Here is a 23,754-nt window from a genome sequence, read left to right as displayed (position 1 = left end):
TACTCTCTCAAGCTTAAAGATCCTATATTTTCCGAGGCTCTTATGCTTCTTTAGCTATGGACAGTAAGAAAACAAAATAGAAAAGCAAAAAAAAAAACTTTGGAGACTATGTCAAGCACATGTAACAACACTTTCATTGCGGCTGTCGCCCAATGCCCGAAGCAAAAGTTCTCCTCCACCACACCTCGAAAGCGCGCTGCAAATTCGGACAATTGTCACCATCCCGGGAGAATTTCTCGAACCACGACATGAGGATGGAGCGCTGCTCCTCGAGCGAGAGTGTGAGAATCGTCTGGCACAGCCCCTCCTCCACGGTCTTCTTATCCAAGACCAGAAACCCACCACCATTGCCACCGGCGTAGCAGAGGCTGGAACAAGTCATCTTGGAGGCCAGCCTTTGCATCCACGAGAAGTCGTCCATGAGCGGCTCCAGCCAAGTCGCGAGGAGCAGCGCGCGGACCTGCTGTGGAGCCATTATCTGCCCCCGGCCGATGCCAACGCACAGCCTCGCGGTGATCCGGCTCACTTCGTGCCGCTGCATCGCCGGGAGTAGCCTGTGCATCGCGGCCAACTGACTCTCGCGGGACCAGATGTGAACCAGCTCCTCCGCGACGCCTCGGTCGATGAGCAGCTCCGCCAGCCACTGGATGTTGTCGACGTGACGGGCAATGGCCGCTGAAACCAGGCTCGGAGCTTGAGCAGACGATGCTGGCTGCTGCTGCTGCTCGGTCAGCCGAGAGAAGGCGTCCGACAGCTCCTGGAGGCACTCCTTGCATGCGTCGTAGAGCGACTCTTTGCTCACGTCGATCACTGTGGTGGTGGCGGTGGTGTTGAGGCCTGCCGTGGAGCTTTTGTTGCTTGCTAGTGCTGCTGTGTTCTCTCGCAAGAGCCTCGAGACGAGTGGTTTCATCTCCCGCCGGGCTTTCTCATCGGTAGCTTTGATGACGCAGCGCACCAGCTTTACCAGTACCTCCTCCGGCTGGAGTAGCGAGAAGTCGTTGTCACTGCTCCTTTGTGAAGGACAGATCGGTGGCGGGAGAGCCAACACGGACGGCCTTGCAGGCCTTACGAGCCTGCCGAGGACGCTACCGGCGACCGAGGGATAGTCGTTTTGTAATTGCGAGACGAGACAGAAGATCTTTTCCTCCTCGTCCTCGCACCACGGCACTGCTTCCAAATACTCCAGACTTGCTACAATGGCCGCCTCGAAAACGATGGCAGATGCAACCTGTCGCACCTCACAGAATTTAGCCAGTTTTCTTATCAAGCAAGAACATGTGGGCATCAAACACGATCTCCAGAATATAGATAACAGCACACAAAAGCTAAGCCATGCACGAGGACAAGGCAGCCACAGGAAACACCGCATGAAATCAATCGACAGACAAACACAAAAAAGAATTGGACAACAAGGAAAAGACGAACCTTGAGAATGGCGAGCACTCTTTGTACGTTCTCGTGGAGTAGCATCCTTTTGAAGTCGGACGAGTACATAAGCCGGATAGTGAGGAGATAAATCTCGACGTCCTCGCAGTCGGAGATCTCGACGGAATAGGGGGCCGCAGTGTGGACTTGCTGCTGCCTGTAAGCAAGCTTAGCGGCAAAATACCTGCTCGAGGCAACGAGAACCCGCGTGTGGACATGGACAGTGACTGTGAGGCCCCCGACTACGTCCCGACTGATGAGTGTGAGCTTGACATCGCTGGTGGATGCGTCGTTGAAAGTGTTGAGCGGACAACTGAGAATCGCATTGACCCGTTCTTGCAGAGATTCCTGTTTGCTGCTCTCTTGCTGCTGCTGTTGGGCGAGCATTAAAGCCTGCTGCTGTGCGCCGGCGTTGCTTCGAATGGGAAAAGAGTGATTTTGCGGCTGCTGTGGCGGCTGTTGCCTGATCATTTGCTGCTGCTGCTGCTGCTGTTGATCCACCACGGAGATGAGAGACATCGAAGGCGGAGCGAGAGGGGGGAGAAGAGGATTCCCAAGGACTTGCTGGAAGTGCTGAGCAGCAGTAGACAACTGGGGCTGTTCCAGAGACGAGGACGAGCCTTGATCACTGCTCAGCATCTCAAAGAGAGTGTGATGAGAAGATCGGACCTTGCTGTGATCGGCCGGCGGCGACGGTGGGATTGCATACGAGCCCGCATTACCTCCGTTGCTGAGCTTGGTATAATTGGGCATTCCTCCCGGCGCCATGTTTCTCCAAACCACCTACACAGCGGAGACTGTGCCAGAGAAAAAGGGGAAAAAAACTCCTTTTTGATAACAAACCGAGAAGAAAAAAAAAGAAAGAAAAACAACCAAACCTGCGAAGGCAATATAACCAGTCGATGCACAGGCTTTGTCCGATCCGCTTGCCAGCCGACAAGTCGGCTCTTTAGTTTTTGCTCCCACCTATGAAACACAAACCCTGATTCAAATGGCTTTGACCAGCAAGAACCAGAGAACTAACCTTTTGGTTTGATGGAGATCATGATAGCTCAATAATAACAAAGCAATAATCACACGAAACAAACAAAAGCACACAAGGAAAACTCAGCCGACTCGCTTGTCCTTCCTAAAAAACAACAAAAATTTCCTATTTTCCAGCAGCAACACCACCACTTTACACATTTCAGCAGCCAGCTATGTAAGCAAGCCAGCCAGGAGCAAGTAAGGGACGATGAATACCATCGTCCCAAGCGAAGGACTACAAATCTTAAGAATGCCTACAACATATACAGGAGTAAATCCAAGCCAAGCCACCTGCTTTGCTACTTCTCCTCTGGGGTTATGTGAATGGGGACGAAAGAAAAGAGAGAAAGACAGGAAGAAAGAAAGAAAGAAAAAAGAAAAAAAGGAACAAAAACTTGGAAGAAGATACCTTCTCGGGTTACCTGTTAGACCACTGGAACTCAATCTCCAATACTCGTGCAGAACCATCTCGGTTCATGTCCGGTTTCAGCTGATATTCGCCACTTATGGTGCCAACCATCACTACTCTATCGATTTGAATTGTTACTTTTCCTAGCGAGCCCTGTCAACCAAAAGCAAACATCAGCGACAGAGAGGCTACTGAGAAGTTTCAAAACCTTTCCAAATGCATTCTTGCTTTTGCAGGAAATATGTAGCTTCTGTCCTTTTGGAGGCGTGTCAAAAGCCCATGCAAAGCCTTGCTTCCACTCCGGGGTAGTGCTGTGCGACACAACCTGCAATCATGCGATAGAAACGTATAAGAACCTCAAGAAGAGAGAACTGGAATTCACCCTTGTCTGCCGAGGAGGGCCATTTCCCAAGGTGAGCTTGCAAAAAGCATTCGTGCTGCCCATCGATTGCTTCAAGTTCATACCACGCTTGATAGTAACAACCAAACTTCCCGGTAGGCATTGCAGGAGGCTGTCCACCCTCTCGTGCAGATGCTGGGGCCCCGACCTCATCATAAGTTGCAATACCGGGATTGCCTCCGCCATTGCTGACGACTGCGCTCTGCCAACCTCCGCGGGACTTGACGACCAGGCTTGCCTTAGCAGATAAAGGCAATCCAGTGCAGCCTCCTGAGCCGCTTCCGAGCTAGAAGCTTTGAGTGCCGCAACGAGCTGAGGGATGCAAAGCGTCGCCTCTTCCGTGCCCCGGAGCCTGGGAAAGTTGAGGAAAAGCACGTCCATGGCCCTCAACGCGTCCTCACTCACCGACGCGGTGGACCACAAATCTTTTTCTATAGTTGCTGCAGCCGAAAACAGAAATTAGCTATATACCGAAAACGTGAAAGGGTGACCATTACCTGAAAGTATTTGGATGATTTCGCTTGACGCGTACTCCTGGATGGTGTGATTCGAAAACAATAATCGCAGCAAAGCAGCCGACTGTGCAGCAATCTCCAAGTTGCTAGAGGAGAGCAACTCCTGCACAACCTGGATACCTCCAGCTTCGGCAACAGCACGCTTGTTCGAGCGACTGTTTACGACCAGGTTCTGCAGAGCACAGACAGCTACCATCTTCATCTCTTCGGTCGGTTGATCCTCCAGCAAGCTGACTAAAGCACGACATGCCGAGACGGCGTCTGTCGTTCGTGAAAGGCCTTCGTTCTGGAATATATCCCCCAGAGCCAAGGCTGCTAGCAGTTTCGCCGGTTGAATCCTGGTTTGAGGATCCAGAAGGTACTGCGACAACGGAGCGATCGCCAGCTTGCAGACCTTCATGTCACGGACCTTCACATTGTTGAAAAGTGCTTCTAAAAGCCGTGCTGTCGCTTCCTCGCACTGGTGGCAGCGCAGAAGTTCTAGCAGAGCTTCGACAGCCCCGCTTTCCGCCATTACCTCAGCGCTCGATGCGTCATCCCTCTCGATGACCAAGAGTGCGCTCAGTGACACGACGACGGTAGCCTCCGAGATAGAACGCAGCAGCTTGACCAGCACCGCAACTGGAACTTGTAAAAAGTACTGAGAGCTGAACCGCAGTATGTTGGAGAGAACCGAAGCTGCAGACTCCCACAGAGCATGGGGCGGCAGAGGATCAACCTGTAAAATAACCTTGGAAATCTCCGCGATTCCACCTGCGTCCGCAACAGCATTTGGCCAGCTGTTTGAAGCCCACTCCAGTGCCTTGAGTGCCTTCTGCTGCAGTCCCTGCACTGCAGCTCCAACAAGCTTCACCAGTGGCGCAACGGCCAGCTGCGTCACGATATCCTTCTGAAAGTGTTCCTCGGCAAGCAGTAGCGAGAGCAGCTCCGCAGCGAGTTGTTGCACGGGCTGTGATACCGAGTCCAAAAGTAGCACAAGAGGCTCCACCGCTTGATTGGGAGACAGGTTCAAATTTGCCACACGTTGTGGTTTCTCCAGAATGTTGACGAGCACCTGCATTGCACTGTGCTGCCCGGAGGTGCTCAGCTCAGGCCGACTCAGCGACAGGAATAAAGGTTCAACTGCCTTTGATGCCGACGCTCCTTTTGCAATGCTGCTGTTGTTTGTCAGAATTCTCAAGAGCTCCGCGTTCAACGAGCATAGAGAATCCGGAGCCGCGAACAAGCTCTCGAGAACGTTGTCAATGACCCCGGCTTTCACCATGTCCAGCTTGCAGAGAGGCCTGTCTTTCCCCAGCTTGATCAAGCAGCTGACTGCAGCCTCGTGTACGTTATAATTGGCACCGACCATCATTCCCACCAATGGAACCACCGCACCATAGGCAGCTACTGCTTCTGCTTGCTGCTCATCATCGAGGAGGTTGTCCAGAGCTCGAGCACCGGCGTAATGCGCAGTGTCGCTCTCAGAACAGAGAAGTGTCACCAAAGGTTCAATGCAGCTTGTAGCAGCTGGTGTCGCCCGAACACGGGAGCTTGAAAAGAGAACCCGGCAGAGTTCGGCGATCTCCTCCTTGAGCTCCAGAGTGCAATTCGTAGAGAGAATTTTGCACAAGCTTTCCAGTGCATTTGGTTCCGCATCTGCTATAGCAAGAGCCTTCGGAGGATTGTCTGCTGATAGCTTCATCAGAGCACCAACTGCAGCTTGCTGCTCCCTTTCTGCACCCGACTGTAACATCTCGACTAGCGGCTGAATAGCTTGACCAGCTACGTCGGAGGCCTTGATGTTGTCCGAAGAAAATAAACCTTGCAGGGCCCTGGCAGCAGTGAACCTGGCACTCCGTGTGCCAAGTCGTAAAACAGCCACCAACTGATCAACAGCACCAGGAGCAGACTCGTGACGTCGAAGGTCGGGGCAAGTAAAAAGAATCCTAAGTAGCTCAGCAGCAGCCTCCTCGTAGGTGTCTTGAGGGCCGAGAGACAAATACTTCGTCAGTGCATCAAGTGCTCCGGCTTCTGCCATTGCCAGCTTGTTTGAATTGTTTCCGCTTGCGAGCTGCGTCAGCAAACCCAAGGCCAGTGGAGGAGCACCAGGTCGGTCTGCTATCGGCTTGAGAAGATCCACCAAACCAGGAATGGCTTTCCGAGCAGTCGCACCATACTTTACGTCATCCACCCTGAATAGTCTCTCCAAAGCAACCTGGTCAGGATTGCTTACGAGAGAAAACTCCTCTGACAAGGTAACCAAGTTGGAGATATCAGCTTCCACACTGCCAAGAAGCGGTATAAGGCCGCTAACCGCTCCAGAATTAGCTACCACCAGAACTGTTCCCCGACTACCATTGCATACGAGGCTGGCAAGAGCTTGAGCAGCAAAGTACCGGTCGGTGGCTTCTTCGGACTTTAGAAGGATGGCAAGGAACGGAACAGCACGCATTGTTGCCGGAGAACGAGTAACCTCTCGATCTTGGAACAATATAGCTAGTAATAAAGCACTCACCCAGGTGCTTCCAATATTCTCAACCTCCGCCTGCAAAGGGAAACACAAGTCAGTTGAGCAACCAATAAACATAAGAGATAAATTACCTGACGTGCATTTGGAACAAAGTTCGCAAGTTTCTCGGTGAGAACATCGATGACACCCGCTTCCATGATTGCTACCTTGTGCTTGTTATCATGCGATGCTACTAGAGCAAGCAGCCACAGAGCGACAGTAGCGCCGAGTGCAGCAGCTGGATCACACTCGTGCTGCCCTGCTTGAACACTCGACCGAGTTTCTGCGTTGTCGAAATCCCCACTGCTCAAGTTGTCTTCAGGTGAGTTCAGTAACAGCATCTCCACGAGTGCGTGAACGAGAGAAAGAGTGCTGTTGTCTTCATCCAAGACGTCTATGACGTCCTCTCGGTGTCCTTTGCCGGCACAAATCAAAAGAGAGGTTGCGCCAACTCGTACTTCTAAACTGGAGGAGTTTACCACCCGGTCTGCCAGTGCTCTGACGCAGGTAGACGTGCCTGCAATCATGTCTCCCAAGACGACGGGCTGGTCACGACAGAGCCTTGACAGGACCTTGATTGCCTTCTCTGTAAACTCCGGTACTGCGCTAGCGAGACAAGTGACGAGGGGACTGATACTCTCGGGAACTTCGGAGAGAACAGCCCATGGAGGGCGGCCAGAAGTGCCTCCGCGCTTTGCTCTAGCTAGTAAAGCCAGTGCCTCGAGTGCTTGAGACGAAACAGCCACTTCAAAGCCAGTCGCCGCGAGTGCAAGAACCGTCCCGCACTCGTGGATGCGATCAGCAAACGCATCATCCACTGGACAAGCATTCAGAAGCTGCACCAAAGCTCTTGCTGCATTCTCCTTCCCTACTGGAGAGCCTTCATGTAAAACTCTGGTGAGAGGTAGAATAATTTCCTCCGCTGGAGCCTCCACGGCTACTTCAGTCTTTTGTAGAAGATAAGCCAGTCCCGTAATCGCGACCTCAGTTATTTCGTTGTTCGAAGACTTTGCGAGCGATATCAACGGCAGGATGGCATGCTTCGCAGCGTTGGATATCCAGTAGTTTGCTTCAACCGAACGGAAAAGTGCAGCAAGTGCTTTTGCAGCCTGCATCGCAGTCGCCTCTGGTCCGTCTTTCACAAGATGAATCAACGGTCCAATGCTCTCCGCAACGACCTGGCTCTCCCTCATGTCCTTCCTCAAGTTAAAGACGTTCGCCAAGACGGAAGCAGCACGGCCCTGCGCATCCGTTTTGCCCGAAGTTAACAGACGGATAACAGTCTGCAGGGCGTCGTTTGCCGCTGCCTCATGCCGAAGGATATCGTTCTCAGAGGCAACCGAGAGCAAACAGCCGACCACATCCAGGACATAAACCTTCGACTCGGGCAGATCCCCTGTCAGCATGGCACTAAGTTGACTGATTGTGCTTGCATCGGAGTCTCGAACCAGCTGCGTAAGAGTTTGTGCTGCGATATCCTGTCCTTTAAGACCAGCATTTTTGAGAAGCCAAAGCAGTGCAGGCACCGCGTCCGCCGTTTCCACGCATGCACGAATTTCCTCACTGTGACTGCAGAGATTTCCAAGCACAGCAGCCGAGTCCTCCTTAGCTTTCGTAGAACCCGTTTCGAGAAGCTGTACCAACGGAGGTATGCCACCAGCAGCAGTGATGGCCCACTTGCTTTCGTCAATCTCCTCGCACATGATGGAAAGCAGCGAAACTGCATATTCTTGCTGCTGCTCTGACGAAAGGCCGAGTAACGATATAAGTAGCTGCACTCCCTCTCGGCCCCGAAGTGATCGCCACAAATCCTCTTTACCACCGCACAGCTTCCTAAGAGACGTCATAAGTTCCTCCTGAATGTCAGTGTTGGCCAAGGTAACCAAACCAACCATCATCTTCTTTGCATCGGCGTGCTGTAATCGCTGACCCAAAAATGCGTTCCCGTAGAGGCTAGCCATCGCCTCAATCACACGTTCTTGAACTAGGACGGCCTTTTTAGTGTCGAGCTGCTTTACCAGAATCCGCTCTATAATCGTTGGGTTGACGGTCTCTGCATTCTCTGATTTCCCGTCAACCACCATAAGCGCATAAGCAAGAGCTCCAATCGTGTCAGCCGATTGAGAATCCGACTGCGAAGCCTCCACGGCCTTGGCGAGACTCAAGATCACAGCTGACATCCCCCCGGATATATTTGCAAGAGCACCCATAGCATTGTCCTGCAGAGCTTGAGCGTATTCCCCTTGCATGAACTCTTTAGATGGTGCCACCGTTGCGGCAATCAACTTAGTGATCCCCCCTGCGCTTGCAATCGCCTGGCTTGCGTCCCTGTGCTCGAGCGACACTGCTCGAAGTGCTCCGGCTGCTTCCGCTCGAACTGACACTTCATTCCCAGGTGCCAGGAGCTTGAGCAGTGGCGGCACCACGCCAGCGTTCAGCGCTAGTGAGCGGCTGGACTCGGCAGCTGTCATCAAGCACGCCAGGAGCGAGCAAGCATTTGCCTGAGCATCCGGACGTCCCGTTTGCAACAGGTCCACCAAAATGCCCACACCTCCTGCCTGTAAGGTGGCTGACCAAAACCCGTCTGTGCTGTTGCATAGATTCCTCAAGGCACCTGTGAGAAGACCATATACTGCCGAATCCAGTTTTGGCGAAGATTGCAGCTGCTGCCACAGACTCGGCACCACACCTTCCGTGGAGAAGATCCGTGACCCAACATGATCTCTGATTCCCCCTCGCGTCACTGCGTTGATGGCCACTGCTGCCGCTGTTTGAGCATCCGCGGACCCGAGCCTGAGCAGCGAGAGCAAAGGTGGTATGCATCCACCGAGCAGTACCTTGACTCGCAGGTCCTCTTCTCTGCAAAGAACTCCCAGAGTGGCTGCTGCGTTGATCTTAGCCGCCACAGTTCCCGATCTGAGCAACGTCACCAAGAGCGGGATCGCCTGCGCGTGAGAGCTCACGGCGACTCGTGCGTCTTCCCGAGAGTCCGCAAGAGCGTAGAGCTTCCTGGAGACCGATTCCTTGTCTTGGGGAGTCGTGGAAGTCGTCCGGAGCTGCTCGATGCATTGGGCAACGCTGGCGAGAACTCCGTCCGGATCTTCCATCCCCGAGAGTGTCGGAGAAATCCTCAAGCTCTGCACCGGGGGGGACTTTACATCGCAAGCCATCGCCTGCGAATGTAAACACCTTACTACAGAAAAATTTTGACAGAAAAAAGAAAAATAAAAACAGAGAAGGAAAGCGTGTGAAGATCCAAGAACATCAGGAGTATGGAAGCACTAGGATTGCCTGATCTACGCCTCTACTGGATCAAACCGAGCCATACCTTTCAATCTCTGGGAGAGCTTCACTGCATGCTACCCGGCGCCTCCATTCTTCTCATCAGCATAGCTGCATTGCTCCATCCAGCTGCGCCGTCAAAGCCCCGAAATCCACCATTCCCGCTACGAGCCGTGGAGCTGCGGATTGGCGACGCCGCTGGCCCTGGAGGAGTGGATTTCGCGGCGAGTGTGGTGACATTCGTCCACCATAGCTGAGGAGGCGCCGTGGCGAGCGCCCTCCGCTGCGTTGATTGCGCACAGCCCTGTAATAACCCCTACTCCTGCTCGAGAAATATGCCAGCGCCCGTCATGCCCGTCACCTGACGGGTACACGTGGACGGCGGCGATCTCGTAACGCTTCAACGGCGGCGATATTTAGGGCTGACTCGGCAACGTTCACGGATTCTCAACCGCTGGGATGTCGACACGTGTCCGGTTTGGATAGACCGCCTCTGCGCCATACAAATTCTCCAGCAAGGGGTTTATGCTAGGGCAGGAGCATCGCGGTATGGCGTCGAGCTCTTGCGCTCCGGCGATTGGATTCGGTGAGTGTGTTCTTGTGATTTTGTGCATTCCTCTAGAGCTATCTAGTCGAGCATTGTCTGGATTTCATTCTTCGAGAGTTCGATCGAATGGATTCTTTCTCTAACAATGCTGTCATGTCGTGAACAGCTGCTCATCTTCTTACCAAACTCACCAGCCGAGCTAGCGAGCGCAATCTTCGTTTGATGAGACTTCCATCCTCTTCTTCTTGCATCAAATTTAAAGTCGAGAAAGAGACTTTGTGTCTCTCCATTGGACGAAAGCGAGGTTCTGCGGATTCTTTCGCATGCCGCAGTACGATCTCCAGTACAGGTATGAGCTCGAATCTCAGATTCGTGACGCTTGAGTCCTTTTTTTTTTCTTCGTAGAGGTTGCAACGAATGGCGGCCATGACGTTCTTGTTGCGCTCTCCACCATCATCGATCCCGACTTTGGCGCAGACATTGTAACCTGTGGATTTGTGAAAGACTTGCAAGCGGACAAATCTTCTGGTGAGGTTGGTGAGTTCTTGGTTTGCTCCCAAAAACTCTCGTGACAGCAACGACTTTGTTTTCTTCTATCATAACGCAACCAGGTCGCCTTCCGACTTGAGCTCACAACGCCGGCCTGCCCTGTCAAGGACATGGTAATTTTGCTGCTTTATTCACCATCTAGTCAGCTAAACATCTTGCAGCTCTTTGCATACAGTTTGAGCAGCAAGCGAAAGAGAAGGTCGCCGCTCTCCCGTGGGTCACCAATGTGAAAGTCACCATGAGCGCACAACCAGCAAAGGCTCTCGCTGCCGAGGGCCTCCCACGAAGTCTCCAAAACGTCTCCAACATCATCGCAGTTTCCAGCTGCAAGGTATCCATCTCCCGTTCTACTGTTCGAGGACTTTGTCAATGCCATTTACTCAGGGAGGCGTCGGCAAGTCCACAGTTGCGGTAAATCTTGCGTACTCCCTGGCGGGAATGGGAGCCAAAGTTGGAATTTTCGACGCTGATGTTTATGGGCCAAGCTTGCCGACAATGGTGTCTCCAGAGCTGCGGGTGTTGCAAATGGTGAGGTAGTAAGTCTTCATCACTTTCTTCATTTCATTTACTTCCAAGGGATTTCATTGAAGTTTCTGTTGCTATAGGTCGAAGACACCAAACAGATAATACCGACCGAATACCTTGGAGTCAAACTAGTATCATTCGGTTTCGCTGGACAGGGTACAGCAATTATGAGGGGGCCAATGGTTTCTGGAGTCATTAACCAGCTCCTCACAACTACCGATTGGTATGTTTCATGCGTGCTCTGAGGAACAGGCATAATTCAGAGTTGATTTTCAGGGGAGAGCTGGATTATCTGATAATTGACATGCCGCCTGGAACAGGAGACATTCAGCTTACACTCTGCCAGGTTACTATCTTCGACTAGCTTTTGGCATACTAATCTTTGTTAGCTTTTCGGCAGGTTGTGCCTTTGACAGCAGCTGTTATAGTTACGACGCCACAGAAGCTTGCATTCATTGACGTTGCCAAAGGAGTGCGAATGTTTTCAAAGCTTAAGGTAGCGTTTTTTGACTTTCTTCAGTATAGTCTTTAGCATCTTTTCCGAATGCTAGGTCCCGTGCTTGGCCGTGGTGGAGAATATGTGCTACTTCGATGCAGATGGCAAGAGGTACTACCCTTTCGGCAGGGGCTCGGGAAAACAGGTGACACCTTTTTAGCCTTTGAAGATGCAGCCTGATATTTGATTCTGTAGGTGGTCCAACAATTTGGCATCTCCAACTTGTTCGAATTTCCCATTAGACCAGAGGCAAGACTGTACAAAGCAGTAGTTGCCTTTACTTACTCTTTCTGTTTTGTCCCAGCTCTCTGCAGCAGGAGATAGTGGTACTCCGGAAGTCGTCCATGACCCTCAAGGCGACGTTGCAAGGTCCTTTTCCGAGCTGGGAGTGTGTGTGGTTCAACAGTGTGCCAAAATACGCCAGCAAGTGTCCACAGCAGTAACTTATGACGACGCAATGCGGGCAATCAAAGTCAAAGTCCCCGGAACAGAAGAACCATTTTATTTGCATCCAGCAACTGTTCGTCGAAATGATCGGTCCGCGAAAAGCATAGTAAGTCTACCTAGAAATAGACTTCGGAGAATCTTATGCTTTTCTGAGCAGGACGAATGGACAGGCGAACAAAAGCTACGCTATGGAGACGTGCGCGAAGACATCGAACCCGAGGCCATTCAGCCTCTGGGAAATTATGCCGTGATGATAAGCTGGCCCGATGGATTCAATCAGGTAACGATTTACATGAAAAAGAAGTTAGCACAAGTGTTAAACATTGTTACGCAGGTTGCACCATACGATCAACTCGAGGCATTGGAGAGGCTGGTGGATACTCCTCCCAAAAAAGAGTCTGGAGAAGGAGCTTTGTCTTCCGCGGCAAACGAAACTGCGGCCTCGGCCATACTCAAGCACGCCAAAGCTCTCAAGGAAGCAGGCGCAGCGATGTAAGGAGGTAACAGTTTTCGTGTTCTACGACTCGACGCTTTCACGCTTTCGCTTTCTCCCTGAGCAAGCAAAGCTTCGCCAAGAGTCCTGTTAGCTGCAGCAGCGAGCCTACACCCTCTGCGATCCTCATATGCGCAAAGCCTACTTCCTGCAATACAAGAGAATTTGATTATCGTAAAGTTTCTCATCAACTCCGTGATACCGACCTTGATATATTCCAGCTTGAGGAACTCCGGCATGTCAAAGTTCTTCACGACTCTAAACAGCGTTGTGATGATGTCCGAGGCCGAGTAACCAAGATCATACAGCTGCTTCATCCCCAGGTACGCTTCATCGATCTTTCCAGCCAGTGTATTCTGGATCATAGTCGACACAAGCAAGGGATGTGGTTGATCACAGACCTGCAAAACAAACATATGGAAACTCTAAACATAAAAAATAGAAGAGACTGGTTTCCTTACCTTGAACACATTCTCTCGATTAACAAACTGGAAACCGCTATACGTAGCTTGCAGATTGTTGAGAGCTTGGCGCATGTCACCGTCGGCGGTGAAAACCACCGCTTCCAGGCCTTCCGGAACATAGGGGACCTGGAGAACAAGATTGCAAGAAGATCTAGAAAAAATGGTTTTTAAAGTTCCAAGAGTACCTTCTCGGCGGCAGCGACCTTGAGAAGCCGCGCGAGAATGTCCTGCTCAGAGAGCCTCGTGAATCTCACGATAGCGCAGCGGCTCTGGATGGGCTCGATGATCTGGGACGACAGGTTACACGCCAGGCCAAAGCGGGTGCTGGAGGAATAAATCTCCATGGTTCGTCGGAGAGCTTGTTGAGCACCAGAAGTCATACTGCCACAACACGTGAAGAATGGAGTTCAGAATGATCTCGTCACAGGAAAGATGATTTTTCTTCCGATCGGTAAAAACCTGTCGGCTTCGTCCAGGATGACGACCTTGTGACGACCACGCGGAAGCGTGAGTTTCTTCTGAGCGAACATTTTGATCTTGTTTCGCACAACGTCGATCCCTCTGAAAGAAAAAAAAAAAAGGATCAATCACGCTCCCTCGATCAATGCAAAGCACGAACAAAGGAAGGGATGGAAGAACTTTGGAAAAAGAATGGAAGAACTTTGGAAAAAGAATGGAAGAACTTTGGAAAAAGAATGGAAGAACATTGAAAAAAGAATAGAAGAACTTTGGAAAAGAATGGAAGAACTTTGAAAAAAGAATGGAAAAACTTTGGAACAAGAGAAGAACACTAACCTGTCGTCCGAGGCATTGAGCTCAAGCACCGCTTCTTTGGCTAAAGCGCCCAGCATCTCGTGAGCCATCGCCATAATGCACGTCGTCTTCCCAATCCCGGGAGGACCCTTGACACACACAAAACGCGATTGAGAATCGAGCATTTCAATCGGGATCGCATTTCACTGACCGAGAAGATGAGGTTGGGCATGTTGCCATCGCGAGCAATCACCTGGAGCCTCCCGATCGCATCCTGGTTCCCAACCACATCCGCGAGCTTCTGCGGGCGATACTTCTCCACCCACGGAAGATCATACTCCTCTCGGGACGCCATTTCCCGCAAACCCTACCAAAACCCTAGCAGCATATACCCCAGAATCTTCTCCATGACACGTGTTGGCCATGCAGGAGGCCACGCGTCGATACAAGGTAAGCCCTAACCCAATCGAGGGAAGAACACGATGTTGCCCTTCTCAGCCTCATTTCTTCGCCAGCAGGTCTTCGGCTCGGCGGTAGCGGCGTCGATCTATCGTCCTCCATCGCCGCTCATCTTTCTTGCTCCTCCTCCTCCTCCTTCGCGCGGCCGGAGCTTCGTTTGCTGCAAGGCGATGGATCAGCGGGAGGGCACGAAGAAGGAGCACAATCTCCATCAGCCTGTGAATCCATCTAACCAGCAGCCGCTGGAGGCCGGGAAAGAAGGCGCCAAATCCAGGTACTGGCATTTCTCGAAATTTCGATAGGCATTCCGTGATCGTGCATTCTTCCCGTGAGAGCTTTTAGGCCAAAGATTTTAATGAGCGAAGCATTTATTTCCTCGTGATGAGAACTTCGCTGATCATCGTAAAAAAAAAAAAAATTCCTTTCTTTCGCAGCCGGGAGTTTATGTTTGAAGCGTACGGGGACAAGTACGCGACGAGGTCAGTCGAGGAGGGGTTCGGCCACGCCGCCAGCGAGGAAGGCATGGATCCTTTCCACGAGAGCGTCAAGGGCGATCTCGCGGAGGAGCTGGGCATCCCGGAGCTCAAGAACAGGGGAGCTTCCACGGAGAAGAAAACACCCAAGAGCGAAGAGGATCCCAAAGCCACCACCACGACCAAGCCGCAAGGTACGTAAAACTTTCCATTCCATTTCCAAAAGTTTCATCCAGAAGCTCGCGTGATCAATCAAACGCTTCTCTTTTTTTTTCCAGCTCCTCGTGGAAGCTAGCTTTGCGGCAATCACTACAGGGAATTTGCGCAGCGCAGCATTCACGAATCGGACAATGTGGGACACGCATCATCCAGTAGTGATCACGCAGCAAACTCCTTGCTGGCAATTATCTAGCTTACGAAACTTCGCCAAGATCATGACCCAGAACATGAAAATGTAAAAAAAGACGTGTTTTTGTTTGCGTATTTCTTCGTGAGAGCGAGGGACGCGAGAGAGAGTTTTTGGGTTTTTGGAGAAAGTCAAATCTCCAAGGACACATGGTGTGTTACGCAACGTCCGGAAATCCAACGTGGCAAAAAGGACACGTGGACGGCCGCCTTTGCATCGCGACCGTACGTTGTAAATTGGACGGCCACGGGGAGTGCTGTTATCGTGGCCATTAGATAACCGGGCATGCTATCAACGGCTGGCAGCAACCTAGGGATTTGGGTGTCCGTGATTGTGTGTCTGTGCGTCCTCGGAGCGATTGGAGAGGAGAGGCGCTAGGCTAGCTAGATCGTCGATCGGGAGCTCAGATCGGGGTCACTTATCGCGAATTTCACGCGGCATCGGATGTAAGCCGGCCGCATTGGTGCTCCGCGCGGTCAAATTCCCGCAGCGCTCATCCGCCCGCCTTGGAATCCGTCAAGATCGATCCGCGATCTCCCGCTTGGGCAGCGGCCGTGGCTGTGAGCGCCGTTGCCGCGGTTCCAGTGGCGCCCTCACTGCCGCTTAGCATCGGGCAAGGCCGGAAGTGCAAATTCAGGAAGGGGTGCGTGGAATCGTTCCTATCGGGCAGGAAGCAGCAGGGATGCAACAATGTAGCAGGGCCTCTCGCCAAGGACAAGTAGCGATTCTCTCGTCTCGATATTCTCCATAGTAGGGAGAGGAAGCACAAGGAAAAGAGGAAGAACAACAAAGGCACGACGGGGGCCAAGCACTCTCTTGCTGGTGGTGGCGGGCAATTGACAAACCATGGAGGATTCCTCAAAGGAAGGCTTATCGAATTCATTGCCGGGTCGCACTATCTCCGGAGCCTCGTCTCCAAGGAGCGCCGCCGCCTTGTTCTCGGGGGCTATAACTTGGATATGTCCTACATCACGGACAGACTCGTGGCCATGTCCTTCCCCGCCGAGGACATGACCGCCATGTATCGGAATCCTATGTGGCAAGTCCAGCGAGCGCTCGACGTCAAGCACGGATCTTACTACAAAGTAAGCTTTTTCATTTCTCTCTTCCAACTTGGTATCATAGATTTCCTTTCCTGATGGGTTTTTCTTCTTCCACCAGGTTTACAATCTCTGCGTGGAATGCAGCTATGATCCCGGCAGCTTCCATGGCCGAGTCGAGACGTTTCCCTTCGACGATATGCACGTACCGCCACTGTCGCTCATCCAGCTCTTCTGCGAGAGCGTGGAGGATTGGCTTCTACAGGACCCTCGGAACGTGGCGGTGATCCACTGCAAAGTAAGCCTAGATTTTAGACTTTGTATTCCACTTTGTTCCAGAGTTTGGCATTTTGTCTCGTAGCTTGGCAGCTACATTGCTCGTACCAAAACGCTCTCCATGTTTGATTATTTTCTGCCTTTGTGTCTGCACAGGCTGGGAAAGGCCGGACGGGCTTGATGGTTTGCGCGTATCTCGTGTACAAAGGAATGCCAGCCGAGGAAGCTTTGCAGTTGTATGGGAGTCGTCGCACATATAATAACCAAGGAGTAAGAAGCCTGGCATTAGACTTTTCTTCTTTTCTTTTCTTTTTTTCTCGAAACTCACCAGCTAGAGCTTTCCAGGTGACGATCCCGAGCCAGCGAAGGTATGTTCGCTACTGGAGTAAAATCCTTGTCTTTCCGAGCGATGGAGGTGTCCCGGACGTTCGTATTCCACCTCCAAAGCCCCGAGAACTGCGAAGGATTCGTCTGTATGATACAAATTCGACGGATGCTGTGAAGTTTTCGATCAAGGAAATCCAAGAGGTACGTAACAATCTATCGTCGTGCTCAACTATCTCCAAGCAATCACGTCTCGGGACTGACTTGATGCAGGAGCCAGGAGAGCTCTACAAGTCTCCCGTGGAGATTGCGTCGGGGCTGTGCGAGCCGTTGAAGAAAGGATTTGTTCGCACAGTAAGTCCACGCTACTACTTATCCTTCCTCCCAAAGGAAGGCGATGAGAAGAGCAAGGAGAATCAACCGCGCTTCGTCGTCCAGATGGACACGGAGAGGCCGAACCTCTTGAAGAAGGACTGCCTCGACCATTACTTCGACAAGCCTATATGCGTGAGTGGCATCGTTTTCGTTCGTTTCCAGGGCTTTTTTGACATGAAACCTTGCAAATCCAGGTATCAGGCGATGTGAGGGCGATTTTCTACAACAAAAACGGTGGAAGGCTCTTCTACTTTTGCTTCAACACTTACTTTATATCGGGTAGCATGATGCAGGTAAGCAAAAGAGGCTAGAATTCTCTGCCAAAAAGCAAAGAAAGTGCTAGATCTGATGATTGGAATGTTTGGCAGCTGGGCAAAGGCGATCTCGACAAGGTGACTAGGAACGGACGATCGATAATCGGCCAAAACTTTTGCGTGGAGCTGATCTTTGGGCCAGCTCGAGCATGCAATGCCACTCAGAATAATCACCACTTGGACTGCTACACTCTGTGACAAGCAAAGCTTTCGTGGGCCTCTTTTTATCGGTGTCTCCTTTCTTTCACAGTGGAAGAAAATCTCTTCCAACCTTTGTAGATGCTTACTTAGTACATAAATGAGAAGGAGACTCTTTTGGATTGATCGAGCGAGGCTTTGAGGACTCCTTGGAATTTGGATCTGACAAACATATTGCTGCAATCCAAAAGCCTACATATGAGCATATAGACATGGAAAAACCAGCTATTTAATACGAGTAGAATAGTCTTTGTGGCAAAGTCCACTAAGTGATCTCTAAACTTTGATGTAGACCTCCTTGGGGAGCCTTGGAGTCGCCATGGCTTGCAATGGGGTCTTGAGCTGCGCAGTAGTGAAGAAAACATCTTCCATGGACGGCGTTGTCCCAGGCACAAAGCTCCAGTCGAAGCCATGGATGAGATTTGCCACGAGCAGCTCCACTGATCGCAATCCCATGCCCATTCCCGGACACTGTCTCCGCCCAGATCCAAACGGGAGGAGCTCAAAGTTTTGGCCTTTGACATCGATGGAGCTCCCCAAGAAGCGCTCCGGGTGGAATTGTGTGGGATTCTCCCACACTGCCGGATCCATTCCAATCGCCCATGCATTCACCAGGAGAGTGGTCCCTTTTGGAACGTGAAAGCCGCCAACGGTTGCTGCTTGGCTTGAGATGCGCGGTATGAGTAAGGCTCCCGGAGGATAGCGTCTGAGTGATTCCTTGAGGACAATCTGGAGGTACTCGAGCTTTTGGAGGTCCGACTCTTGCACCATCCGAGTGTTGCCCACAACACTGTCGAGCTCCTCGTGGAGCTTGGCCATGACTCGAGGATTGTGCATCACTGCACCCATGAGCCACTCGCTCACGGTGGTGATGGTATCAGTACCAGCCATTAACATCTCCTGGGCATTTGTAGCATAAGAAATAAGCAATCAAGGAGAAGTTTTGCAAAGCTTACTATGAGATTCGCCTTTACGTAAGTCTCCCCTTGTGTCCCTGCTCCAAAGAAGTCGAGCATGATATCGAGGAAGTCCTTGCATTCCCGTGTCGTCTCCTTGTGCTCCTCAACAATCTTCTGCAAGAACTCGTCTTGCTTGGCATGGATTCGCTTGTAGCGAGGAATCTGCCAGTCCAGCCATCTCAAGTACCAGGGCACCAAGTTGCTAATGCAGGGATTGATCGCCAGCTCAAGAACTTTGTCATTGAGCTCCTTGAATTCCATGGCATGGGCATCTACGTTTTCATCACCAAAGTACCTCTTGCTCATCAAAATTCGTGATGTGATGTTGAAGGAGAAAACACTGGCCACTTTTCTCACCTCCACAGGTTTGTCATCGCCATGGTCCTTCAAAATCCACTCCAAGGTACGAGAAAGCTCATCCCTTCTGACCCAAGAGAAGGAGTCAATACACTTGGCCGTGAAGAGCTCCATTGTACACAGCTTGCGGGTGTTTCGCCATAGCTCTCCATAGGGACTGGTTCCAATTCCAGAAAAGTTATAGCTGAAGTGGTCACCTAAAACCAAGTATGGCCTGGAAGCAAAATTTAGATCGTGTGTGGTGAAGATCTCCTTGGCAAGCTCTTGGCTGGAAATCACCACGGTTGGGATCATTCCCAGCCTCAATGAAGTAATAGGACCATACTTCTTGGCTATGCGTTGGAATGCTCTGTGTGGGGGCATTCCTGCTAGCAAGTGTAAGTGGCCAATCAGGGGCAATCCCCATGGACCTGGTGGAAGATTTGAGGAAGATTTCCAGAACCACAAGACCAAGAGAGTGATGAAAGCTGCAGAGCTCACAAGAAGTGCTAGATCCATTTCTGTGGGTGCTTGTGTTAATGGTGCCCAACTATTTAAATTGGACTACAGAGAATGGTTAGTAGCCACCTTGTACCAGTCTAAGTCGCCTTGATTGGCCCACATTGAGTCCTTCCAATAACATGAGAGTTCCAAAGGACCCAGTGAGCTGTTATTTCAAAAGCACACACAATTCTTAGCCAGAAGTTTCCACTTGTTCATTAGAAACTTTTGAAGCCAAGAAAAAGGTGGTACCTTGTTCTTAGCCCACAAAATCAAATGGGTTTGTAGGAATTTAGTAACTTGTTTGATCCAATAGAATATTTGCAAAAATTGAGCCAAAAATATTCTTTGTTTGGAGATGCTTTGTTTTAAGTGGTTTACTATGAGCTATAATGAAATTTTACTTCAAATAATAGTAACAACCAAGATCTCTTTATTATTCATTAATTTCTATAATACTTTTAAACAGTTTTTATTGTTTTCTAGTGTAGATTCTTTTGTCTTCAATCTAGAGAACATTCATACATCTTTATGTCATGTTTTATATCCTATGTTAATTAAAATATAATTTTAATTGTATTCATGGTCTAGACAACACATATGTACCACTTTATTATCACTTAGGATGCAATACCTTTGCATTTTCATTAAAATTTTACTTAATTTGTATATTTTACTTTAATTTTTATTTTGGAAGTTTATTTTCTTTTATGCTAATTTCTACTTTTACTCAAACTTTTCTTAACTTAAATGTTACTTCTTTTATCCTTGCATTCTTTATGCAAATTTTTTATCCTTGTATCTAAAAAACTTTCTCCTTTATTTTAAAATAGATTTGGTAAAAAGGGGAAACATTCTTTAGATAGTATAAAGGTATTATACTAAAGGATGCAATGTTAATCACATTTTATATCTTTAACAACTTATAATAAAGTATTATATTTTAATTTTATCTCTTGATATTTAAATCTAAAGGATCTTTACTTTTTGACTACCCTTTATGGCCTCCAAGTCAATATCATGTATTATGATATATATTACTTTCTACTTTATGTAAGTTGTCAATCTTTTAATTTTAACAGATTCTTTATCAATGGAATCATTTAACTGTAAAACACAAATTTTTAAGTCTCAAAGTAAAACTAAATATATGGCCTATAGAAATGGTTGAGAGGTAAAATTTAAATAAGTGTAATATGTTTGAACTAAAAGCTTTAGTTTGAAAAATCTAAAGCACAAATGAAATACTTAAAGAAGCATTTGAAAGACTAAAATGAACTAATTGATAAACAAGTCTCTAAAAAGGGATAAAAGAATTACTAACACATGCTAAAAGTAATAACATATAAAAATATTAAATTAAAATGATCAACTTTTAAAACCCTAAGAGGGTTTAATAAACTATATTCACATATGGTAGGTGATGTAAATAATCAAAAGCCAGAGATCAAAAAGTCTTGGCTCAAAGGTTGGGTAGAAATAGGGTGGGGATCCATTTGCACCGCCAACACATTAACAGCAAGCTGTGGTTCCTTTGGGAATCTCATAGCCACCAAGGATTGTAAATGTGTCCTTGATGATTGTTCCAAGGTATTCCAGCTTGGAGAAATCTGACTCTCTCAAAATTCTCGCATTTCCCACAACCCTGTCAAGCTCCTCTTGAGCTCATGCTAAGCCCCGAGGCTTTTGCAGTACCGCTTCAGCAGCCACTCGCTTGGAACAACAGATGAATCAGTTCTGGCAGCAAACATGTCCTGAAAGAAACCCCACAAAAAACTTTGACACTTCTATGCAAGTTTCCTTGTGTTCCCTCACCAAAGAAGAGGAGCGTGGTGTCAAGGAAGGCATTCCCGGGTGCTGCCTTTGTGCTCGTCCACAATCTTTTACAAGAACTTGTCTGGCTTTGCATGCACACCTTTGTGCTGGGGAATCCACCAACCAGCCATCTCAAATACCAAGGGACAAAATTGACCAAAGTGAAGCGCTCCTTGACTAGCTCCTGGCTTGAAACAACACCACTTAATATATTCCTCTGAGCAAGTGCCGATCCCCATGGACTTGGTAGAAGATTTGTGCACACCTTGTAACTCCAAACAACCAAGAGAATGATGAAAGTTGAGGAGCACAACACGATCGTTAGGTCCATTGACAAAGTTTCAATCATCTTTAACCATGTAAGTACGTATCTGTGTAGCGACATCTGGCAAGAGTCCCACTGCCACGGATGCCAAAAGCATATAAATAAACATGATATGATCAGTCACAAGCCAAGCAACATGAAAAGATGGTGGCAAATACATCCCGACCCGAGCTGGCCAGCCTTCTCCACAAATGCAGTGACTTGGTGGATGCCAGACGCATCCACAGTTGCATTTCCCAGAACCCAGCACTGCGGCACGAGAAGTTCCTGGCGAACTTGCTCATAGGAACCTACGATCGATGTGGAAGCATCATCGACGCTCGGGCGGTCTTCGATTCCATTCGCGTTCCAAACCTTTTCTCATGGACTGCCATCCTCGCTGCGTATGCCCACAGTGGCTGCGTTCACGAGGCGATGCTCTTGTTCGGTGCGATGCCGCTGACAAATGTGGTGGCTTGGAATGTGATACTGCTTGCAAATGCCAATTCCGGGTACCTGTCGGAAATGGAAGCGTTAGCGCAGCGCATGCCGGAGTTTAGCATTCTTTCATGGAACACAAAAATCACGGGTTTTGCAAATAATGGTCAGCTGGAGCAAGCCAAGCATGTCTTTGACGAAATGGCTGAGCACGATCTAGTGTCTTGGAACGCTCTCCTTTCAGCATATGCCTTGAGTGGGCAGCTTGAACAAACAAAGATAATCTTTTCGAGAATGCCCGAGAGGGACGTGGTTTCTTGCGCGACACTGATGCAAGCGCTGTCTGAAGTACGTGATGTGGATATGGTGTTAGCGATTTCCTTGGATATGCCTGTACAAAACCTCATGGTTTGTAACTCCTTGCTTGCCACATATGGCGAAAGCCTCGATATGCGTAAGTCAGAAGCGTTGTTCAAGAGCATGGCCGAAAGAAATATAGTGTCCTGGAACATCATGATAAGTGGTTACTTAGTTAGTGGTGATTTGGATTCTTGCATGAACGTGTTTAGCACAATGCCAGTAAGAAACTTAGTGTCATATAACATACTCCTTAGAGCATTTGCCGAAAATGGGTTTTGTAAAGCAACAGAAATGTTGTTTACGAAAATGCCAGAAACTAACGTGGTGTCATGGACTTTGCTCTTGCAAGTATACTCCCAATCTGGTAAAGTTGAGGAGGCAAGCCGTGTGTTTGAAACTATGCCGGAACGGACTACAGTCACCGTAAACTCAATGCTGACAGCATATGCCCGAGCCAGGCATGTCGAGCAAGCAAAGGTATTGTTTGATACCACAGAGGCTCCCGACGTGGTCTCTTGGAACGCCCTCTTAGCGGGTTATATCTACAATGGGCATCTTATGGAGGCGGAGGCCACCTTTGCGAGAATGCCTGCAAGAAACGTCACGGCCTGGACTGCCAGTATCGCTGCTTTTGGACGCGCCGGTCACCTCGACCGCTTGGTTCTAGTCTTCGACAGAATGCCCATCCGAAACTTGGTATCGTGGAACACCATGATAGCGTGGTGCTCGAGCTGTGGGGATTGTAAGGGTGCTGCTACGTCGGTTTGGCACGAGATGGTCTTGGCTGGAGAAGTCCCCGATGAGACATCGTTCTTGAGCGCTCTTCTTGCTTTCAAACACTGCGGCGATTTGGATGCCGGATGGCGCTGCTTCGTCTCCGCCAGCCTCGACTTTGGAGTGCTGCCAGGCAATCCACACTACAGCTGCGTGCTGGAGCTACTCGCAAAGTCCGGGGAGATGGAGCTCGCCAAGGATGTGGCCCAGAGCTTGCCGTGCGACCATGTTGCTTGGACGGCCTTCCTGGCTGCATGCCAGTTACATGATGGGGATATAGCCCAAGAGAAACTCTGAAACTTTGAGGACATTTGGAATGATCGATCACCTGGACGTGGTTCTGTCGTCGTTGATCATCATGGTTCTCATGAGATAATCTTCGTCATGCATTTGCTCCTGCACCATCTCATTGCTTGTGATTTCCGTCGACTCTCGAAGCAAAACCTTTCTGGCCATTCCCTGATGTTAGAGCGTTTTAAAGTTTGATCGGGGAGGAAAGAGACAACATTTCTTAGCTTATAAAAATAATAGTGGAACGAGTCTCCAAAGGTTGAGTACTCCATGGACCATTCGAAGCCAC

General features: G+C 49.7%; 8 protein-coding genes across 12 annotated transcripts; 4 read left to right on the top strand and 4 right to left on the bottom strand.

Moving 5' to 3' along the window:
• Positions 1–27: 27 nt before the first annotated feature.
• LOC9662766 (BTB/POZ domain-containing protein At5g60050) lies at positions 28–2,388 on the bottom strand. Of its 2 annotated transcripts, XM_024664386.1 has the most exons (4): positions 2,304–2,388; positions 2,095–2,222; positions 1,426–2,022; positions 28–1,228 (listed from the first exon to the last, which is right to left on the bottom strand). In XM_024664386.1, the coding sequence occupies exons 2-4, from the start codon at positions 2,191–2,193 to the stop codon at positions 134–136; spliced, it is 1,791 nt and encodes a 596-aa protein (XP_024520154.1). In that variant the 5' UTR covers positions 2,194–2,222; positions 2,304–2,388; the 3' UTR covers positions 28–133. The 2 variants fall into 2 exon arrangements, with proteins under 2 accessions (XP_024520154.1, XP_024520153.1); XM_024664385.1 differs by having other exon boundaries at positions 1,426–2,222.
• Positions 2,389–2,557: 169 nt separating this feature from the next.
• On the bottom strand, positions 2,558–9,857 carry LOC9662916 (protein CELLULOSE SYNTHASE INTERACTIVE 1). Of its 3 annotated transcripts, none has more exons than XM_024664383.1 (6): positions 9,595–9,857; positions 6,359–9,459; positions 3,758–6,302; positions 3,243–3,700; positions 3,069–3,185; positions 2,558–3,013 (listed from the first exon to the last, which is right to left on the bottom strand). In XM_024664383.1, the coding sequence occupies exons 2-6, from the start codon at positions 9,434–9,436 to the stop codon at positions 2,870–2,872; spliced, it is 6,342 nt and encodes a 2,113-aa protein (XP_024520151.1). In that variant the 5' UTR covers positions 9,437–9,459; positions 9,595–9,857; the 3' UTR covers positions 2,558–2,869. The 3 variants fall into 3 exon arrangements, with proteins under 3 accessions (XP_024520151.1, XP_024520152.1, XP_002990646.2); XM_024664384.1 differs by having other exon boundaries at positions 6,359–9,455; XM_002990600.2 differs by having other exon boundaries at positions 6,359–9,439.
• A 208-nt stretch (positions 9,858–10,065) lies between these two features.
• Positions 10,066–12,784, top strand: LOC9662915 (fe-S cluster assembly factor HCF101, chloroplastic). Of its 2 annotated transcripts, XM_024664447.1 has the most exons (14): positions 10,066–10,134; positions 10,262–10,444; positions 10,501–10,628; positions 10,707–10,757; positions 10,820–10,975; positions 11,029–11,172; positions 11,250–11,392; positions 11,446–11,515; positions 11,570–11,665; positions 11,721–11,810; positions 11,861–11,914; positions 11,970–12,218; positions 12,270–12,392; positions 12,447–12,784. In XM_024664447.1, exons 1-14 carry the CDS (start codon positions 10,074–10,076, stop codon positions 12,606–12,608), a joined length of 1,710 nt encoding a protein of 569 aa, XP_024520215.1. In that variant the 5' UTR covers positions 10,066–10,073; the 3' UTR covers positions 12,609–12,784. The 2 variants fall into 2 exon arrangements, with proteins under 2 accessions (XP_024520215.1, XP_024520214.1); XM_024664446.1 differs by having other exon boundaries at positions 12,270–12,784.
• Positions 12,458–14,188, bottom strand: LOC112342506 (replication factor C subunit 2-like). The gene is made up of 7 exons (XM_024664448.1): positions 14,034–14,188; positions 13,865–13,971; positions 13,529–13,630; positions 13,255–13,450; positions 13,067–13,195; positions 12,812–13,006; positions 12,458–12,753 (listed from the first exon to the last, which is right to left on the bottom strand). The coding sequence occupies exons 1-7, from the start codon at positions 14,175–14,177 to the stop codon at positions 12,646–12,648; spliced, it is 981 nt and encodes a 326-aa protein (XP_024520216.1). The 5' UTR covers positions 14,178–14,188; the 3' UTR covers positions 12,458–12,645.
• Positions 14,189–14,274: 86 nt separating this feature from the next.
• LOC112342487 lies at positions 14,275–15,237 on the top strand. Its single transcript, XM_024664405.1, has 3 exons — positions 14,275–14,555; positions 14,716–14,948; positions 15,033–15,237. Exons 1-3 carry the CDS (start codon positions 14,305–14,307, stop codon positions 15,047–15,049), a joined length of 501 nt encoding a protein of 166 aa, XP_024520173.1. The 5' UTR covers positions 14,275–14,304; the 3' UTR covers positions 15,050–15,237.
• A 211-nt stretch (positions 15,238–15,448) lies between these two features.
• Positions 15,449–17,813, top strand: LOC9662765 (phosphatidylinositol 3,4,5-trisphosphate 3-phosphatase and protein-tyrosine-phosphatase PTEN1). Its single transcript, XM_002990658.2, has 7 exons — positions 15,449–16,245; positions 16,322–16,498; positions 16,633–16,746; positions 16,822–17,004; positions 17,074–17,307; positions 17,370–17,468; positions 17,544–17,813. The coding sequence occupies exons 1-7, from the start codon at positions 16,120–16,122 to the stop codon at positions 17,685–17,687; spliced, it is 1,077 nt and encodes a 358-aa protein (XP_002990704.2). The 5' UTR covers positions 15,449–16,119; the 3' UTR covers positions 17,688–17,813.
• Positions 17,814–17,896: 83 nt separating this feature from the next.
• On the bottom strand, positions 17,897–19,870 carry LOC9662914 (flavonoid 3'-monooxygenase). Its single transcript, XM_002990599.2, has 2 exons — positions 18,644–19,870; positions 17,897–18,587 (listed from the first exon to the last, which is right to left on the bottom strand). Exons 1-2 carry the CDS (start codon positions 19,499–19,501, stop codon positions 17,964–17,966), a joined length of 1,482 nt encoding a protein of 493 aa, XP_002990645.2. The 5' UTR covers positions 19,502–19,870; the 3' UTR covers positions 17,897–17,963.
• Positions 19,871–21,767: 1,897 nt separating this feature from the next.
• LOC9662913 (pentatricopeptide repeat-containing protein At4g02750) lies at positions 21,768–23,471 on the top strand. Its single transcript, XM_024664426.1, has one exon. The coding sequence runs from the start codon at positions 21,768–21,770 to the stop codon at positions 23,469–23,471; it is 1,704 nt and encodes a 567-aa protein (XP_024520194.1).
• Positions 23,472–23,754: the final 283 nt, after the last annotated feature.

The sequence above is a fragment of the Selaginella moellendorffii genome, unplaced genomic scaffold (assembly GCF_000143415.4).
Source record: "Selaginella moellendorffii unplaced genomic scaffold, v1.0 SELMOscaffold_110, whole genome shotgun sequence".
Classification (NCBI taxonomy): domain Eukaryota; kingdom Viridiplantae; phylum Streptophyta; class Lycopodiopsida; order Selaginellales; family Selaginellaceae; genus Selaginella; species Selaginella moellendorffii.
The sequence above is the reverse complement of the archived record's forward strand: the minus strand, read 5'-3'. Positions and strand labels throughout refer to the sequence as shown.